General features: G+C 40.0%; 1 protein-coding gene across 2 annotated transcripts in view; it reads right to left on the bottom strand.

The window, feature by feature from the left end:
• The window catches only part of ca10a (carbonic anhydrase Xa), a 357,338-nt gene that overhangs the window by 6,165 nt on the left and 329,506 nt on the right, over positions 1–21,667 (bottom strand). For both annotated transcript variants that reach the window (XM_059324697.1, XM_059324696.1), the window contains 3 exons: positions 18,297–18,392; positions 7,567–7,639; positions 1,201–1,355 (listed from right to left, as the gene is read on the bottom strand). In XM_059324697.1, coding sequence (XP_059180680.1) covers positions 1,201–1,355; positions 7,567–7,639; positions 18,297–18,392 — 324 coding nt within the window. The remainder of the gene's footprint in view (positions 1–1,200; positions 1,356–7,566; positions 7,640–18,296; positions 18,393–21,667) is intronic.

The raw sequence follows: 21,667 nt of genomic DNA, 5'->3' as shown, positions 1-21,667 counted from the left end.
TCTCCTAGTCCATCACCCGTCTCCTAGTCCCTCATTTTATCTCCTAGTCCCTCACTCTGTCTCCTAGTCCCTCATTTTATCTCCTAGTCCCTCACTCTGTCTCCTAGTCTCTCACTCTGTCTCCTAGTCCCTCACTCTGTCTCCTAGTCCCTCACTCTGTCTCCTAGTCCCTCACTCTGTCTCCTAGTCCCTCACTCTATCTCCTAATCCTTCACTCTGTCTCCTAGTCTCTCACTGTCTTCTAGTCCCTGACTATGTCTCCTAGTCCCTCACTCTGTCTCCTAGTCCCTCATTTTATCTCCTAGTCCTTCACTCTGTCTCTTAGTCCCTCATTTTATCTCCTAGTCCCTCACTCTGTCTCCTAGTCCCTCATTTTATCTCCTAGTCCCTCACTCTGTCTCCTAGTCCCTCATTTTATCTCCTAGTTCCTCATTTTATCTCCTAGACCCTCACTGTCTCCTAGTCCCTCGCTTTATCTCCTAGTCCCTCATTTTATCTCCTAGTCCCTCACTCTGTCTCCTAGTCCCTCATTTTATCTCCTAGTTCCTCATTTTATCTCCTAGACCCTCACTGTCTCCTAGTCCCTCGCTTTATCTCCTAGTCCCTCATTTTATCTCCTAGTCCATCACCCGTCTCCTAGTCCCTCATTTTATCTCCTAGTCCCTCACTCTGTCTCCTAGTCCCTCATTTTATCTCCTAGTCCCTCACTCTGTCTCCTAGTCTCTCACTCTGTCTCCTAGTCCCTCACTCTGTATTCTAGTCCCGCACTCTGTCTCCTAGTCCCTCACTATGTCTCCTAATCCCTCACTCTGTCTCCTAATCCCTCACTCTGTCTCCTAGTCCCTCATTTTATCTCCTAGTCCCTCACTCTGTCTCCTAGTCCCCCTAACTATGTCTCCTAATCCCTCACTCTGTCTCCTAGTCCCTGACTCTGTCTCCTCGTCCCTGACTATGTCTCCTAGTCCCTCACTCTGTCTCCTAGTCCCTGACTCTGTCTCCCCTGTTAAAAGTTGGCCCAAGAATCACAGCGAGGCATTCTGATCCACTGCATTATTTTCCAGGCAGGAATGAATGAATGTATGGAGGATTAGACAGAAGAAAAAGTGACAGAACACAGTTAGAGAGTAAATCCATGTCTGAGACAGACAATCCCCCAGTGCATTGTGGGAGTTGTGTCTCAGCTCTGTGGCGGAGCTTCACCTGCATGCGTGTGAGGTACACTGGCTTATTCATCAGGATCCATGTGGCCGTCTCAAAGCATGGAGGGATGGTCATGGATCCATCGTATGTGATAAAACTACTGGTCTCTGGGTAGATCTCCTCGATGTTCAGGCCGGTCAGTAGATACGCATCGTCTGGAGGAACACAAGCAGGAAGTCAGACTTTAATACGTCACAGGATTCTGGACTGTCATTGCAATTTGTACAGAAGTAGTAAGATGCATAAAAACAACAAGAAAGTTACAAGAACAAACTGCCTGACTATGTCTCCTAGTCCCTGACTGTCTCCTAGTCCCTCATTTTATCTCCTAGTCCCTGACTCTGTCTCCTAGTCCCTGACTCTGCCTCCTAGTCCCTGACTCTGTCTCCTAGTCTCTGATTCTGTCTCCTAGTCCCTCTCTGTCTCCTCGTCCCTCACTGTGTCTCCTCGTCCCTCACTTTGACTCTGAATATGTCTCTTAGTCCCTGACTCTATCTCCTGGTCCCTCACAATGTCTCCTAGTCCCTGACTCTGTCTCCTAGTCCCAAGCTCTGTCTCCTAGTCCCTCACTCTGTCTCCTTCTCCCTCACTCTGTCTCCTAGTCCCTCACTCTGTCTCCTAATCCCTGACTCTGTCTCCTAGTCCCTCACTCTGTCTCCTAGTCCCACGCTCTGTCTCCTAGTCCCTCACTCTGTCTCCTAGTCCCTGACTCTGTCTCCTAGTCCCACGCTCTGTCTCCTAGTCCCTCACTCTGTCTCCTAGTCCCTGACTCTGTCTCCTAGTCCCACGCTCTGTCTCCTAGTCCCTCACTCTGTCTCCTAGTCCCACGCTCTGTCTCCTAGTCCCTCACTCTGTCTCCTAGTCCCTCACTTTGTCTACTAGTCCCTGACTATGTCTCCTAGTCCCTGACTCTGTCTCCTAATCCCTCACTCTGTCTCCTAGTCGCTCACTCTGTCTCCTAATCCCTCACTCTGTCTCCTAGTCCCTGACTATGTCTCCTAGTCCCTCACTCTGTCTCCTAATCCTTCACTCTGTCTCCAAGTCTCTGACTCTGTCTCCTAATCCTTCACTCTGTCTCCTAGTCTCTGAATATGTCTCTTAGTCCCTGACTCTGTCTCCTAATCCCTCACTCTGTCTCCTAGTCCCTGACTATGTCTCCTAGTCCCTCACTCTGTCTCCTAATCCTTCACTCTGTCTCCTAGTCCCTGACTCTGTCTCCTAGTCCCTGTCCCTTGCAGCCCCTACCAGATGGTGGGGGTGGTTAGAGACCTGGTGGCCCCGGGTAAAGACCCCTGTGAGGTTCTTCTCCATGTTCTCCTCTAAAGAACAAACCAACTGCTCTAACTGAAGAACTTGAAGCTAACTGCTGTCAGTAGCTCAGTGAGTCGTGCTGCCAAGACTCTCTACAAGGGGAGAGTGTTGGTGTTTGAGGCCCGGGGCAGCAGGATACTGGCAAGGAGCGTCACCAACGTCTTGCCAGAACTGGAACAGAGGCGAGCAGGAGACGGACCAGTTCAGCATCTCAACGGACATGATGGCAGAGACTCAGAGACGAGACGACACAACGCTCCACACAAAACTCCTTGTGAACTGATTCTGATTCTACAGGCTGCCGACCAAGGTTATTATAGTTAAGGAAAACCAACGAAATAACCAAAACTAGAATTAATAAAAACATTTTCATTAATTGAAATGAGATAATTCAGATAACTAACTGGAACTGTTTGGTTACAAAATTAAAGCTAAAGTGTCCTTCGTTTTCGTCTTTGTCAACTTTTTTCATACACAATCCAGTGTTTCTCTTTCTCCACCGCTGAGTGTGTGTATTCCTGCTTTGTGGACTTCCAGGAGAAGTGCGAGTGAAATTACCGTAATGACACCATGTTGGCTGTAAAGAGAAACTTCTCAGCTTTCAGAAAACATTGGAATTTTCCCGATATCGCAAACCGTTTAGTTATAATGGTAAAAGTGTCGGTGGCGCAACACTCTGTAAACTTTGGATGTTGTGTAAGTGAACTTAGTTACTGTCTGCTTTGGTTTTGAGTTAGATTTTGTAGTTACTAATAATAATAATAATACATTTTATTTGTAAAGCACTTTTCATTGTTAAAAGCAATCTTAAGGTGCTAAAAGTTACTGCAATTTTTACATTATTATTACTCTGAAATAAAGCAAAATTGAAATCTTAAACTATGTCACAAGATAAAATATAATAATAGTTACTGCAGTTAGACTTTGTAGGGCAGAATAAGGAGAGCTGCAGATTGTGATTACAATTGTAGGTTTCACATTGCTTGGTTGTAATGCTTGCAATGCTTTCACATTGTCATGGTTGTAAAAAAAAGAAAAAAGGTTTTATTTACTCTGTCACTTTAATTAGACCAAGAATGATTTTTTCTTGTGTTCTTCTGTTGCGTGTCCACCTTAAATATATTCTTCTGTACATTTCACATAAAATGTACGAATGTATGAATGCCTGAATGATTAAAATGTGATTATGTCTGAGAGCATTTTAGGACGGATTTATAGAATAACTACGGATATAATGAGTGGTAAACTGGGATTTTATACACTTTAGATTGTTTTACACCATCACTGAAAGGCATATTTGCACATTCATGTGGGATTTTAAGCAGGAAATAGTGTACATGCCAAAACTGGGTGTTTTCTTTGGAGGCAGTGAGTTTACTGAATACATCCTCCTTTTAGTGTGCGGGCTGTAAACTACTCATCAAGCACTGAGCTCATCTTTCATAACAAATTTTTCTCACTTCTTATTTCACATATCATTTAGTGTTCTGTGAATGACAGGCTGTTGGTGTTGGAGCACAAAACCTCTTTTATCCAAACTGTCTCCACTGTCAGGACGCTAATTAGACAGACTGCAACTCTCTCCCTCTTCACACTCCACTAACACGCTCCTCTCAATAACTTGTCATCTGATGGGCCTCTGCTGACGAATGGACTCCATTGTAATGAGGTCACTGTGGTGGACCGCTGCGGCTTTAATGCTAATTCAACCGCTCTTTGAATCAAAAATTAAATACTGCATCTTGTTAACAGAATGAATCAAAAGGAGAAAAAATAATCATGATAGGCTTAATTTAAGAAAATCCCCATTAAAATCTTCTTTGATCCGCTCGGCGTATGAAGAGGAGCTCTGTGCCGATCTTTGATATTGTGGTTGAAATAGCTAATTCTCTTTGTGTGCTGTGTTCCTGTCGCTGGATTAGCATGTGTGTACATTATGTGCTTTAAAAAAAAAAATAAAAAGCTGGCAGCATTAAAGCCTGAGGGATCTGCCTCAGGACTCAGAAGCTTGAGGGGGCGGAGTGTGATGTGACTATGTGTCTCCTAGTCTCTCACTCTGTCTCCTAGTCCCTGACTCTGTCTCCTAGTCCCTGACTATGTCTCCTAGTCCCTGACTATGTCTCCTAGTCCCTGACTATGTTTCCTTATCACTCATTTTATCTCCTAGTCCCTCACTCTGTCTCCTAGTCTCTCACTCTGTCTCCTAGTCCCTGACTCTGTCTCCTCGTCCCTACCTCTGTCTCCCAGTCCCATACTCTGTCTCCTAGTCCCTCACTCTGTCTCCAAGTCCCTGACTCTGTCTCCTAGTCCCTCATTTTATATCCTAGTCTCTGACTCTGTCTCCTAGTCCCTCACTCTGTCTCCTAGTCCTTCACTCTGTCTCCTAGTCCCTCATTCTGTCTCCTAGTCCCTCACTCTGTGTCCTAGTCCCTCATTTTATCTCCTAGTCCCTGACTCTGTCTCGTAGTCCCTCACTTTGTCTCCTAGTCTCTAACTCTGTCTCCTAGTCCCTGACCATGTCTCCTAGCCCCTCACTTTGTCTCCTAGTCCCTCACTATGTCTCCTAATCCCTCACTCTGTCTCCTAGTCTCCCACTCTGTCTCCTAGTCCCTCACTTTGTCTCCTCGTTCCTGACTCTGTCTCCTAGTCCCTCATTTTATCTCCTAGTCCCTCACTCTGTCTCCTAGTCCCTCAATGTCTCCTGGTCCCTCACTTTGTCTCCTGGTCCCTCACTCTGTCTCCTAGTCCCTCACTTTGTCTCCTAGTCCCTCACTCTGTCTCCTAGTCCCTGACTATGTTTCCTAGTCCCTTATTTTATCTCCTAATCCCTGACTCTGTCTCCTCGTCCCTCATTTTATCTCCTAGTCCCTCACTCCGTCTCCTAGTCCCTCATTTTATCTCCTAGTCCCTCATTTTATCTCCTAGTCCCTCACTCTGTCTCCTAGTCCCTCATTTTATCTCCTAGTCCCTCATTTTATCTCCTAGTCCCTCACTCTGTCTCCTATTAGTGCCTGAGGGATCTGCCTAAGGACTCATAAGCTTGAGGGGGCAGTGTGTGACTATGTGTGTATATGTGTATATGTGTGTGTGTGTGTGTTTGTGTGTGTATGTGTGTGAGTCTGTGTGTGTGTGTGTGTGTGAGAGAGTCAGTGTGTGTGTGTGAGACAGTGTATCTGGTGTATCTGAGGGTTTTGACAGCATCAGGATCCTGCTCCTCTCCAGTTGGCCCCAGTAGAACTCCTCCCGCCTGCAGCCTCCTGCTCCACCCGGGGCCCTTGGAGACTCCTCCCAGCCACAAGGGGTCAGTGTGTTTATCCAGCCACTCACTGCTCCCCCCATTAATCCAATTATTTGTCTCTTTTTTCAAGCTAGCCTCGGGCAATCTGTGTGCCGATGCTGCCTCTCAGTAAGGCCGGCCGGCCGAGGGAAACCTCTGGAGAGCAGCTGTCGACTGCTGCCGAACATCACGCTGCCTCACCAACAGCCTCCTGCAGCTCCACCTCCCCATCCTGCAGCTTCCCCACAACAAGCTCTTTGAAATGGAATAATGAAGCTTTCAGGGAGCAAAAATGTAAAGTATGCTACTACAATTTACTACTAAGTATTACTACCTACAATAACATTACCAAGCGGTCCTTCCAAGGCAGGGATGGGCAACTTAAATGCTGCAGGAGGCCCCAATTTTTCATGGTCACTACCACAGGGCCACATATAGGACCGTGCACTTAACCAGATATGATGAAACTGCAATTTTAAATATGTTTACAGTGCAGTAACTTAACATATTTCATGCTCAAATGCATGTATAACAGTATAAATAAGAATACAAAAGGTTTGAAGCCAATAAAAAATAACCACTTAGTGTGATTTCTTTTTTTTTTCAGTGCAAGAACAGCAGACCAACATTAATTGCAAGAAGTAATTTTGTGCATTTTTATACTGCACTTTTAAGATTTCATGCTCAAATGCATGTAGTTGTACTGAGGGCCACTTCAAGTTAAGGTGCGGGCCGTATGCGGCCCCCGGGCCTCCAGTTGCCCATCCCTATTCAAGGGAAGGTGTGTTTCATACAACACTTATGTGTGGGATCACAGTTTACGCCATGGGTCTCAAACTCGCAGGCAGCGGGCCAATTGTGGCCCTTGTGACGATACTTTGTGGCCCCCACCTTGATATAAAAGTTTAATGTGAGTTTTATATGAATGGCACTTTACCATGTTGTGTGTGGAAGGTCCCTTTAATTACTATTTTATGGTAATTTTGTGTCTTTTTAAAATAATTTTGTGTCTTTTTTAGTAATTTTGTGTCTTTTTTTGGTAATTTTTTGTCTTTTTTGGGTCATTTTGTGTCTTTTTTAAAATAATTTTGTGTCTTTTTTGGTAATTCTGTGTCTTTTTTTTGTCATTTTGTGTCTCATTTTGTGTCATTTTGATACTGCCTCCAGCAGCCCCCAGGTTATTTGAGTTTGAGACCCCTGGTTTACGCTAAAATAAAGCACTGTTCAGGACTGGCTCATGATCCACTGTTGACTACTTCTGCACTGTGACAGCCAGTCCTTCTGAGTTTTGGATTTGGAAAATATATAAAAAATTGATGCTGACTTTTTGCTTGATTTCATGTAGGCAGCCATCAAGTGCATATTTAAGATCTCTTTCCAGGGTTCTAGTTTTAAAATGAGTATGTTAGGAACATTTAGACATCCAGAAGTCAGCTGAATAAGTCGATAAGTTAGCCCGTTAGCTCATTAGCTTGTTAGCCACAGCTGATAAAATCTTCTTGTGACAGGCATCATTTCAGCTGTCAAAAACGATAGTTGTAGGCAGGCGGGAGCCTCCTGGTCTGAGCAGGGAGGCAAACCAGGAAGTGCCTTAAGCTGCATTCTACCGAAAATTCCAGCAGGGGGCGCTAAGTTTGGCTGCAAAAACATTTCTGTCCATTCATTTCAATGCTGGAATCCAGTAAATTGCTGTGAAATTGAAAGCAACTTTGGCTTTGTGAACATTATTGTTATTATTATTCAAGTTCAATTAGTACAGATGTTTTTTGAACACTTACTTTTATATGTTATTCTTGTGATGGTGTCTCTGTTCAGCATCCGATTCAGAAACGAGTTTGATGTCTCAGCAATCTGGATTAAAAGAGAGAAAGGGACACATGGTGAGATTAAATAAATAAAAAGAGGAAAAAGGAATGACAGTGAATTGAGAGCACTTATTTTTTTTATTATAATGTAATACATATATATATAATCTTTCAGCTCTAATACCTGTGAAAAGTCTAAACCCACTGATGTGTTTTTCTCAGTGAGATGCTCCTACACTCCTGCACCGCTGCTTTGCCTTCTGGAAAACAAAGGCTCCCACTGTTTCCAAGAACCATTAAAAACAGCTGCTGCCATGACAAACACACACTACTGCCATGACGAAAAACAATCCATCTTCTGAAAGAGCAAATAGCTCGTTGTCCTAAAATGACTTTAACAAGTTTTGCTGAATATCTATCTATAAAGCAAGAAGCATCCAATATCAATGTTCACTGTGTATGTGCTGGATGGTATGCTACCTTATGAAAAGTAAGTGTTTTATGGAGTTGCAGACGCTGTAGTGGTCTGCATAGCAACAATATATGAAACACAATAGTTATCAATCAATCTACACATTCCACAACACACCTAATAACTCTTACTCACATTATTCACATCCATCTGTTTGTGCTGCATGTAAACTTCTTCCCTCCTATATCTGTGTCTGTATATATGTCTAACCATGTTGAATGATTAAGTTTCTTTTTCTTAAAATAACTATTTCTGTGTCTCTTTATGTCTCAATGTACATCCATGTATTACCCAATATACACTTTGTATATTAACACTACACAAGAGTATTACACCTCATTGTACATCCCACTTTCACACACAACCTCATTTGGCATTAATTGAAAAATCTATTTAATCTCCCACTATATGAATATATACTTACTACGGGCACTGCACTAGTCTATCTATAAAACAAGAAAGTGTGTGTGTGTGTGTGTGTGTGTCTAGTTCATATCTCTCTGACCTCAGATCTCGTATGTGTCTTGCTCATGGCACGAAGGTGTGCATCCTCGATTTAGAAGATTTTTTAATCCATTTTTCAAAATATCATTATTTACGTAGGACGTGTTGCGGCATTGCACTGTTTCCGATCGGACGCCTTTTAGCGGAGCTCCGCCCCCTTTTAGTGGAGCTCCGCCCCATTGTGTGATAGGCCTACACCTGGTCAGTAACACAATTCACTCTGGATTTACACCCTGACTCATCTCATCTGGAAGTCATTTTAGCCTACCTATCTTTAGGAGTTTTAAAGTGGCTACAAGGTTCCATTTTCCAATAATATTCAAATAGTTTCCAGCGAATATCAATGTTCAATGTGTATGTGTTTCCGCATCAGTTTGATCCATTGAAAACAGTAAAAACAAACCTTCATTAACTGACAGCTAAGCATAATACGGACAGAAAGATAGCATTGTTGTGTTATTTAAGGTTACACTAGCAAGAGGGATTAAAGATTAAAGATTAAAGAATACTTTATTGTCATACCAACAACACATGCATGCACATGATGAGGCACGAAATGAAGTACTGAGGCCCGGTCAAGCCAAACATACAAAGTAAAAAAACCCACAATACAATACAACACAGTGAAATATAAAACCCATTAGCATTAGCATTACCTAAAAAATACAATCTCGTACTATACGAATACATACTTCCTACTGGCACTGCACTAGTGATAAGATAATTACCAGTGACCCTGTGACATGTTGTCTTCCACCTCACAGTTGTATTCAAACTCTTCCCTACCACCAGATCCCCAAAATTGTACATTAAATTGAATTACATTGTCAGCAGTTTCAGCAGTGCTATTGCACTGTTAGATTTGGCTAAACAGCTTTGAGTCTTTTTAACACCCGACCTGCCTCTGTTTCTTTCCCCTGGTCCACACCTGGCCTGTTTCCTCATCCAGCCCATTATATAGAACCCAACCACTTTCTCTTTTCTTTCCACCAGCCTGTCAGTGTTGTCATGTTGGCATCGTCTAACTGTTCCCTGTCACTGCCTCTTCACTGGAGGCTGTGCCTGCCAGCCAGTTACGTGTTTGAAACCCTGCGACCTGTTCCTGACATGCTTCCCCATCTTTCTCTTTACCCCTTCAACTGCCTTTATGTGGCTAAACTTTAACCCTGCTTTTGACTACTTATCCCAATCAAGCACCTGTATTCTACCAGCTCTTCTTCTGTGTCTGCATCTGCATCTCACTTGCTCTGAGACTAAGGCCCGTTTACGCGAAGGGAAAACGCAGATATTTCCATGCGGTTTGGCCTCTAATTTACACGAAAACCCCGTTTTTATCACAGAAAGCGATTATTTCTAAAAACTCCGGACAAAGTGAAGAATTTGGAAAACTCCGGTTATGTGTTGTCATGTCAACTGGGAGAAACAAACGGGGTTTTAGGTTCTCACGCTCATTCTATGCTCCAGAAAATGCTTCACGTCATGTGAGCACCCTGTTTACAGTTGGTTTGGCGATCATGGATGCTGTTAAGGTGGAACTCATTTTTACGTTTGTGCAAACGCTTTTTGGTCTGTTTGAAATTGGAAATACAGCTGCTATACTACATCGAGGAGCAGAGGCGAAGGAGTGCACGGAGGTCAGCATTTTTACAGCATATTAGTTGTTTTGAAAGAAACAGGAAGTCGCTCGTGTTATTCGTTGTTGTTGATTCTGAGGATTCTGATTGGCTTGCATGGCTTTATCCTTCTCCCTACACTGCCGCCCATATAATAGGTTTGGCATAGTTATAATGGCGCTCGACGGCGTATTTATGCGGGTTGATGTAAATGACAAATTTCTTGAAAACGGTGTTGTGTGCACAATGTTATTTTTGTTATTTCGTTTCTCTAAATACCCTGCTATGTATAAACGTGGCCTAACTCTCGTTTTTCTAAACTAGCTGGAGAACCATGGCCTCAGTGGTGCACCAATCTGCCCTGGAGGTCACGGACTGATGAAGCCAACAGAACCACATCATGCAAAGAGCAGAGACGCAATTCTGCACCTTGAGTTCTTGCTAATGAGTGCACAAACAGAATCACCCACGGAGAACGTCTTAAAAAAGTGAACGCTTGCATGCTTGTAACCAGTTGTACAACTTTTTACAGTTTCCCCAACAGTGGACGCTTGAAAGAACTGCTGCGGATAAGCATTAAGATGACGTTTCCTTCCAACAGCTGGGCAGGGCATTGGGACACTAAGGCTGTTACAGAGCATGTACCAAGAGTAAGTGTGCAGCTAATTGGTGTAAAGGGGATAGGGGCGATGTTAGGAGCCTAACAGCACAAAGGCATATGAACAGCTCTGTGCTTTAATTGGTTGGGAGCTGTTTTTAGTTCGTGGATTTTCCATTAGTTGCCCTGGGAACACATGCTGCTAATGAAAAACAACAAAAACATCCACATCCTTGATAATGGAAAAGACTTTGCAGCCTCGTTTCACCCCGAAGATTATAGTAAGTCTACTTGATACAATCAGTGATCACACAGTGATGTTGGACAGGTACAAATCTTGCTTTCTACAAGCACATGGCATGGGTCACGGTGAGGATAATGGTTTGGGGAAGATGGTGGCAAAGGGCAAGTCAGTGACAAGCGACGTGGTGTTCCAGGTTTTCCTCAATTAGTTTGTTTTTGATCATCATACATCCTAATTTTATGTTTTCCTTTATTCATTTTTTAATAAAATCCATTTCTCTTCTAATGCACAACATGGGTCAAAAATTACCCATATCCATTTTTTTTTAGCTAAGTAGCTTGCTAAGCTAACTATTTACCTAACTTCTTGGCTAGTAGTAAGCTACTTAGCCAACAAGCCAACAAGTAGTAAGCTACTTAGCCAAGAAGTTAGCTAAGTAGTTAGTTTAGCAAGCTATTTAGCCAAGAAGTTAGGTAAGTAGTTAACTTAGCAAGCTACTTAGCCAAGAAGTTAGCTTAGCAAGCTATTTAGCTAAGAAGTTAGCTAAGTAGTTAACTTAGCAAGCTACTTAGCCAAGAAGTTAGCTAAGTAGTTATCTTAGCAAGCTATTTAGCCAAGAAGTTAGCTCAGTAGTTAGCTTAGCAAGCTATTTAGCCAAGAAGTTAGCTAAATAGTTAATTTAGCAAGCTACTTAGCCAAGAAGTTAGCTATGTACTAATACAAAAAAAGTTTTTTCTTCATAAAGTATGAGAAGCAAAATGAAAAGAATTATCTATTTTTTATGAAAAACAAGATATTTAAAGAATACTTGGAATATTCAATCATAAAATCAGTTGATATCAAACGTTAGAGCAGAAACACACAGGAACCATTAAATAACATTGGAAATGAATGCGGGTCATTTTTGACCCATGTTGTACATTAGAAGGGGTGTCAATATGTTGTGTATCAAAGGGTTAAAGTAAAATCACTGAATTGATGAAAAAAAAAGATCCATATCCATTTTTTTTTAGCTAAGTAGCTTGCTAAGCTAACTATTTAGCTAACTTATTGCTAAGTAGTAAGCTACTTAGCCTAGAAGTTAGCTTGGCAAGCTACTTAGCCAAGAAATTTGCTCACAGAAACCATTAAATAACATGGGGAATGATCATATATCTTTGTAGAATTTATATAGATGATTGAAATAATAATTACAGGGCCAAAAAAACTATTTTTCTCAGTGCACAGAGACTTGAGTGAAAGTAAAAATCTACTGAAACTGCACTACATTAACTGCCCCCAAAGTGTCGAGACACTTTTAATTCCTGAATCCACTTTTACTTTGCTTGACCAGCTTCATTGTTCAGTGCCTCTTTCTCCCAGTTCGGAGACATGCTTGCTAATAGCTGAAGGAAGCACCTCACACTTCATGTCCACCTCTGCGCCCTTCTTTGACTCCTCTTTGCTTTCCACTGCACTCCATCTATCCCTCACTCATGCTCGGTGGACTCCACAACTCTAATTGTCGAGATGTCTTTGGGCGAAGTGATTAAAAAGAGATGTGCTCACCCTCCCCCTCCCAGCACTGCAACTGAAATTACTTAGTCTTTGACCTCTTCCCTGTGCTCTTCTGGCAGACATTATGCTTTTACTAGACACTCATGCTGCTCACTAGTTTTCTTACTTTCTGTCTCTCTCGTTTCCATCGTTTTCTGAGAAAAGAACCTAAGGGCATTCAGTCATTCTGTTTCTTTCATTCCAGTAATGTCTGCAGATTAACCCTTTATCGAGCGAAGAACCATATTTGGTAACTTCAGTGGATATCTAAACGGGGTCCCCATGTCTATGTGAGGTCGTAGAACCACATGGATTTCTTCCAGCTAACTTTGACCAATCAGTATGATAATAATATAATAATATTAACTTTATTGACCTGGACCTCCAATGTAAAAATGAAAAATTTAGGAAAAAAATCTGCAAGAAACAGTCGTACAAACAGAGTTATTCTTCAGTGACTTGTACCAGGAGAACTTGACTATGAAGGCATATTAGGGCCAAGTATGAATAAAAATATTAGTAATATTTCGATATAAAAGTGGCAAATCTACAAGAAAAAGAGTCGCAGTTTAAGAGATTTAAAGTGGCAAATCTGGGCGAAAGAAGTCGCAGATTTACAAGAAAAAAGTGAAAAAAAACAACAACTATTTTCTCGCAGATTCACCACTTTAAATCATAAATCTGCACATTTTTTTCTCGTAGATTTGCCACTTTGATCTCGTAAATTTTTTTTCTGAAAATATTACCCCCCTCCCCCAGGTCCGTATGTTTTTTTTTACACATTCTGACTGTATGTAATATCCTCCAATATTCTCTAGGGTTGAAATTTGGAATTTGTAAGTATTTCAATAAGTGCCCTATTAAGGGTTAACCCTTTATCAGGCAAAGAACTATATTTGGTCACTTCAGGTAATATTTCGAGAAAAAAGTTGCAAATCTACAAGAAAAAAAGTCGCAGATTTAAGAGATTTAAAGTGACAAATATGCGCGAAAAAATTGCGGATTTAAGAGAAAACAGTGGGGAAAAAAAGCAGCTTTTTTCTCCCAGATTCACCACTTTAAATCTCATAAATCTGTGCATTTTTTTTCTCGTAGATTTGCCGCTTTAATCTCGTAAACTATTTCTCAAAATATTATTTTCGTATGTTTTTTTACACATTCTGGCTGTATGTAACATCCTCCAATATTCTCTCGGGTTGAAATTTGGAATTTGCACTTTTTCGCACACTTTTTTCTCGTAAATCTGCGACTTTTTTCGCGCAGATTTGCCACTTTAAATCTCTTAAATCTGCAACTTCTTTTCTTGTAGATTTGCCACTTTAATCTAGTATTTTTTTCTTGAAAAATTACCTGAAGTTACCAAATATAGTTCTTTGCCTGATAAAGATTTCAGTGTGAGAAAGAACCATAATGTTTGTCAGACCAAGATAACCAAGACACATATCTAGAAAAAATCACATATTTCTTCCTGTTACATCAATCGACAATCAAATGAGTGAATCAGTGAGTGAACTGGCCTTGGATTCACTGTGAAACACTTCTTCGGCATGTCTCTATTGTGTGCTGGGTTCCAATAAGGTCCCCACATAGCTGCAGTCACCCACTTCTGTCCTTAATGGTGCCTCACGACTCTACGCCTAGAATAGTGGCCCTTCCTGCCACTCTGAGTCACAGCAATGGGATCGGAAAAACTGAAAAGGCCTTGGAAAGCATGAGTCACTGAAAAGTGAGAGAAATGAGCTTCTGCTCTATAAAAGATGTGGCTAATTACCACCTGTCCTGTCAGTGCTACTACTGGAGAGTCTGACCTGGTGAGACATACTGAGGACATAAGACAGGAGACATTAGAGGAGAGACAGTTGGAGTGAAGTTGGCAGTGTGTGGGCGGCAGGTAAGTGCATGTGTGTGAGCTTTTTAGTCGAGTTTAATGTCCGTTTTTTTACATGTGGGCAGTGACAAAATTGTTCCTCCTGAACTTCCCCACTTCTGAATTAGCATAGCTATGACATATTGTAGCGTCCACCAGCAAGAAGGAGACATTAGGTTAGGGCGATTGACTCTCAGGTCGTTTCACCACACTGAAAAAAAGAAAACTGGGTGTCTGTTACCTTATCCTTAGTCTAACATGTAGCTTCTGCTATGTAAATGTATGTTTTGTGGTTGTTTTGTGTTTTAAAAACATGTAGTTTTAGCATAAAATGCGACAATTTAAAAAATTCTAATTAGATTAAAATGATTCACAGACAGGGCATGACTGAAATTACTAAAAAAAGACACAAAATGACTCGAAAAAAGACACAAAATGACCAAAAAAGACACAAAATGACCTTAAAAGACACAAAATGACTAGAAAAAAGACACAAAATTACCAAAAAAGACACAAAATGACTAAAAAAGACACAAAATGAAAAAAACACATCTTTGACACTGACAATAATCAAAAAGTCATTTTTTGTCAAAATTCATTTTTTTGGCCTAAATCATCTCATTGCGACCTATGGTAAAATCACCTACATCCTCAGTTGATCAGATCATGTGATTTTACTCCTTTAAGATAACGGCCTATGTCAAGTGTGTGACTTAAGCAGATTTATTATGCCTAAGTCAAAATAAAATGTGACTTTGGCAATTTTTTGAACATGCCTTTGTGACTTAAGCAAGATATGGTAACACTTTATTTTGAAGGTCGGTTGACTCAGGTCGTTTCACCACACTGAAAAAAAGCATTTAAAAACATGTAGTTTTAGCATAAAATGCAACAATTTAAAATTTACTAGAATAATTGATGTTAAAGCAACCTAATTAGTAGTGCCCCATTTAGTTGAAGGCCAGGGTCATAGGTCAAAGGTGAATCCCTGGCTCTGGCTGGCAAAGAGGAATCGTCATTTTGAGAAGAAATATTATATGACATGATTCACAGACAGGGCACGACTGAAATGACTAAAAAAAGACACAAAATGACTAAAAAAGACACAAAATGACTAGAAAAAAGGCAAAAAATGACCAAAAGAGACACAAAATGTGTTTTTTTTTGTGGTTGTTTTGTGGTTTAAAAACATGTAGTTTTAGCATCAAATGCAACAATTTAAAATTCACTAGAATAATTTATGTTAAACGTCTTAAAAAGGGAATTGAGTTTACCGGCTGAACGTATCTTCAGATTTCAATAAATCTGAAGCCAAAGTTTAGCTTTAGCTTTCATTTCGTCACACTGTTTAAATAATCGCCGAAGTCATTCTTTGTCAAAATTATTTTTTTTGCCTAAATCATCTCCTCATTGCCACCTATGGTAAAATCACCTACATCCTCAGTTGATCAGATCATGTGATTTTACCCCTTTAAGATAATGGCCTATGTCAAGTGTGTGACTAAAGTAAATGTATTATGTCTAAATCAAAATAAAATGTGGCAATTTTTTGACTTAAGCAAGATATGGTAACACTTTATTTTGAAGGTGTCTACATAAGAGTGACATGAGCGTGTCATAAACATGACATGGGATGTGTCATGAACATTAATGACACTTTGAAGTAACATTAATGCTCATGATACTTGTCATGTCATGTTTCTGACAGGCTTGTGTGACTCTTATGTAGACACCTTCAAAATAAAGTGTTACCATATCTTGCTTAAGTCACAAAGGCATGTTCAAAAAGTCCTTTATTTCTCTTAAGTTACATAATTTAGTGTTATTACTATGCCAATAGCCATCCTTTGTTACATCCTTTTTGAGTGAAATGATCAATAAAGGTTAAATGTTACACTTTTGGTGAAGTTTTTTGTGTTTCCTGCAAAACTTGAAAAAAAAAAAATGAGTTAGGCGATTATTTTAACAGGCTGTCATATATGCCAACCACACCTGCAGCACTCCCTTTCCTGAGCCCGGCTCCTCTCTGACACTCTCCTGCTGGTTGGAGGGGGGAGTCGAGGACGGCTGACCTAGGTCATCGTTTCCTCTGTCTCTTCAAGACTAAATGATGGTTCCATTGACATTGGGGAGCTAATTAGCAGTTAGCAGCTGAACTTTTCAGCCTTGGTGCGCAGAGTGCTTAGGACGTCGGCTGCCTGTCTGATCTCTGAGCCTCTCGTTCAAGATGGAGACCTCTCATATACAACAAAGGATAGGGGGAGTACTGCCACCAGAGCTGACAGGAAGCCAAGGAGCACATTGTTTCTCTCTGCAGGATAATTGGATTGCTAATTGTTAGTGAGCTGTGAGTTCTTGAGTTAAGTTAGTGGAGTGAAGCGAAGGGGTGGGAGCATTAACAATGTTGTGCTGAAGGATGCTGACAGTTCTCTTTTAACCCATTTAAGGTGGGAAAGCTTACTGTATTTCTACCATTAAAACCTGTTGGGGTGCTGTTGTGTTATTCTACCATTAAAGCTGGGAAAGAGGATACGTCGTTTTGTAGTATTTGTAGTTTTTTCCACCTGTTTTCGGTCTCTTGGCCAATGAAATGCATCAGAATACATGTGGGAGAGTCGCAATGCAACATGGGACTTTTCCAGAACTTTGAAATCATCACCAAAAAAAGACACAAAATGACCAAAAAAAAGACACTAAAAGAAACAAAATGACTAAAAAAAAAGACACAAAATGACCCAAAAAAAAGACACAAAATGACAAAAAAAGACACAAAATGACTAAAAAAGAGACTAAATGACTAAAAAAATGACAAAAAAAGCCACAAAATGACTAAAAAAAAGACACAAAATGAGAACAACATGGAACTTTTCCTGAACTTTGAAATCATCACCAAAACAAAGACACAAAATGACTAAAAAAAAGACACAAAAAGACACAAAATGACTAAAAAAAAGACACAAAATTACAAAAAATTCAATTGTGTCCTTCGGTGTCGTAAACTCTCGAGGCGAGCCATCTGAATCGGGTATATATTTTATATATATATATATATATCATATATATTAGGGCGTGGTATTTAAATGACGCTTGTTTCGAGCCACCACATTTATCAACAGACGACCATTCTTACGATGTGATTAGCAGAATACGATAGTTTCATAAATCACATGTGAACACTGTCGTTAGAGACAAAATATACAATCAGATCTGCGCTCGTTTGATAAATGAGGGCCAGTGTCTTCTTCAATTTTACACTACATGTTCTATCAATGTGTTATACACTGTACACTCTCAGAAAGAACGTGCTGAATTTGTACCTTTAGGGGTACAATGACTTGACAATGGCTTAGGAGGATGAATAAATAAACATATCAGAAATAGGTATATAGCAGGAGTCCATTTCTTTCCCTCGAAGTACAGTCTACGTTATTGTACCCCCAAGGGCTAATTATTGGTCCTCACCTAACTGTGTACATTTTTGAGGGCCAAAAAGGTTCATACAGTATTCAAAATGTTTCCAAGCCAATGTCAAGGGAAAAAAACAACTGGAGGGTATTACCCCAGCTGTTGTACCCCAAAAGGTAAATTCAGCACTTTATTTCTAAGAGTGTAGCTGCTGAGACACTGATTTAACCAAGTCATGTTCCTTGAACATCCATTGTTGCTGCTGACTCAAATTCATTATCTCTAAAAACTGTAGAAAACTCTTGTCCAATGCAAGAATTAGTATTCTGTAAACATTAGTAGTCAAGCTATAATCCATTACTAAATGTCATCATAGCAGCTGCTGGGCCATGGCATGAGAAAAACAAAGTGAATAAAGCCTACACACTGGCAGGAAGTCAGTCAGCAAACACATGTTGTCTTACCTTCATGAATATGGACACTATGACCAGTCCATTGGGGCTTTTGGCAGCTTCTGTATAATTCGTGTACAGCTCATGATTGTAGTGGATCAGTTGAACCTGAAAAAGAAGGAGAAAAGAAATTCAGAAACTCATGTTTGGCCACATTTTATGATAAGGAGCTAGAAAGTTGATTTTCACATTAAGTACAAAACAGTGAAACCCTGGAAGTTTAAAGATAAAGACAGAATCCATTTCTCATTCACCTAAATCTCTTCTCCCAGCTACATCATGTCAGATGATTTAAAAAGGAAAATCAATACAGGATCAGATCGCTCCCGTGGAGTCTCAGAGTCCCTCGGTGTAATGGAAAGAGATGGTGTTCGGAACATTTTTATACTTGTCATAGATGTGAGCAGAAATAGTAATAAGAGGGACAGAAAGATGCGAGTCATCATCTAATCCAGGGGTCTCAAACTCAAATTACCTGGAGGTAGTATCAAAATGACAAAAAAAGACACAAAATGACAGAAAAAAAACTAAATTACTTTAAAAAGACTGAAAATGACCAGAAAAAGACACAAAATGACCAGAAAAAGACACAAAATTACTAAAAAAAGACACAAAATGACAGAAAAAAAACCTAAATTACTTTAAAAAGACACAAAATGACCAGAAAAAGACACAAAATGACCAGAAAAAGACACAAAATGACAAAAAAAGACACAAAATGACCAAAAAAGACACAAAATGACTAAAAAAGACACAAAATGACCAAACAAAAGACACAAAATGACTGAAAAACACTAAATTACTTTAAAAAGACACAAAATGACCAAAAAAGACACAAATGACCAAAAAATACACAAAATGACTGAAAAAACTCACTAAATTACTTAAAAAAGACACAAAATGACCAAAAAAAGACACAAAATGACCAAAAAAGACACAAAATTACTAAAAGACACAAAATGACAGGAAAAACATTAAATTACTTAAAAAAGACACAAAATTACCAAAAAAGACACAGAATTACCAAAAAAGACACTAAATTATTAAAAAAGACAAACACTTATTAAAAAAGACACAAAATTATTTTAAAAAGACACAAAATGACCCAAAAAAAGACCCAAAATGACCAAAAAAGACACCAAATGACCCCATAAAAGACACAGAATTACCAAAAAAGACACTAAATTATTAAAAAAGACACACACTTATTAAAAATAGACACAAAATTATTTTAAAAAGACCCAAAATGACCCAAAAAAGACACAAAATGACAGAAAAAAACTAAATTGCTTAAAAAAGAAACAAAATGACCAAAAAAAGACACAGAATTACCAAAAAAGACACAAAAATTACCCAAAAAAGTAATTAAAGGGACCTTCCACACACGGTAAAGTGGCATTCATATAAAACTCACATTTAACTTTCATATCAAGGTGGGGGCCACAAAATGTCATCACGAGGGCCACAATTGGCCCACGGGCCGCAGGTTTGAGACCCATGGTCTAATCCAAGGCCGACCTGCTCTCCCAGGCTGAGGTGAGAGCAGCTCAACCGTCTCCCAGCATGAGGTTAATGTTTCACTGAGGCAGATGCTTCATCCACTCCGGCTGTTCAATATTCCCGACTTTAATGATGTTTGGGCAGAATCAACTTCCAACTCGTAAAAGTGGAAAGTGAAAGAGGAGCCCACGGCTTTATAGCCGATTTTGACAAAGAGCCCATGAATAGGAAGTTCAAAGCCAGCAGGGATTAAGCCATCTGTATATATGTATTTTTTAAGTATGTTTTGGGGCGTTTCATGATATTATTAGTAAGTTGACTTTTGAGAGATGATAGGAAATGGCATGAGCTGACATTATGGTTCATAGTCAGTGCATTAACCCCCCTGCCACCAGGGTGCTCCTGGCATATTTGGATATTTTAAACATTTTTCTGTGAGAGCACTAGTTCTTGCTAATACAGGTTTGCCAACCCAAGCATTCATCTGTAAAAGCAAGAAGCGTCTGTGTGTGTGTGTGTGTGTGTGTGTGTGTAGTTCATGTCTCGCTGAGCGTTAGTCAGACTGACCTCAGATTTAGTATGTGGCTTGTGCATTGCATTGTGGGTAATATAGGCCTGCCAAATATCTATATCTAGCTTAGAATATTAGATTTAAGCATGTCAGATATTATTTTATGTTTACCAGAGAGGACAAGTTAGCTGTTAACAAGCTAATGTTAGCTATGTTAGCAAGCTAGCTAAGTCTATTGCAACAATCTGGTCTCACAGAAATCCGTGGAATAGCCACGGAATCGCTCAAATTTCCGTGAAACTGACACGGATTTCGCTACAAAGCAAGTTAATGACAGTCATATCCCGTGGCTATTCCATGGATATTTGTTCCTATTAGTTTGTTCCAAGTCACGTGACTTTCAAGGTCCCAGCGGTCAGAACAAAAAACATGGTGGACAGTTCTCTCATTTTTAGTGAAAAATCAATATTTTGACTTAGTTTCTGCATAAAAATGGATTTTGATCACATTTCTAGCGAGAAGTATATGTTTTATTTTCTAAATATTCACTCAGTGAATGTACATAATGACTTTGTATGTTGGAATAGCCACGGGATATGACTGTCATTGACTTGCATTGTAGCGAAATCCGTGTCAGTTTCACGGAAATTTGAGCGATTCCGTGACTATTCCACGGATTTTGAGTTAAGCGAAATCCGTGGCTATTTCACGGATTTTGAGTTAAGCGAAATCCGTGGCTATTTCACGGATTTCTGTGAGACCAGGTTGATTGCAAACATACTATTGCATAGCTTTCTGATTTATCCAGTTTACAACACAGCGCAAGTTGCACCTTGTCAAAATGCTTTAGCTTAGATGTAGTTTGCCTAAAACTGACATTGCATAAATGACCAAATGCACTGCACACATAACGTTATGCATTCTGAGTGTCAGGAGCCCACAGTTTTACCATTGTCACAGCTGAGTGACATGTGGCCAATACTTCTTTCCACTTTTGTCTTCTTAAACTGATTTATGGGCATTTCTCTGTTGTTTGCTAGTCAGAAATATTGACAAGGAGGCTCCTTGCTGGGAGCTGGGAACATGAAGATGAATTTGAGAAGTAGCTCAGTACTGGGTGCCAGGTTCTAGTCATAAACCTGTTTTTATTAATTTTATTAATTAAAATAAAATGTATAAAACCTATTAGGTGTTTAAGGGTTTAGAACAATATTGTATGGCTTCTGAAGTCCACTTCCATGCTAAATTATGTCTCAAAGTTGCAGCAATTTTTTGAAACATATTTAGTGCTGAATCATACAATTTAAAAAAAAAAATATCTAGAAAGGATGAAAATGTTCAAAAACACCTTCAGAATATAACAACAATACAC

The sequence above is a fragment of the Centropristis striata genome, chromosome 21 (assembly GCF_030273125.1).
Source record: "Centropristis striata isolate RG_2023a ecotype Rhode Island chromosome 21, C.striata_1.0, whole genome shotgun sequence".
NCBI lineage: Eukaryota > Metazoa > Chordata > Actinopteri > Perciformes > Serranidae > Centropristis > Centropristis striata.
The sequence above is the reverse complement of the archived record's forward strand: the minus strand, read 5'-3'. Positions and strand labels throughout refer to the sequence as shown.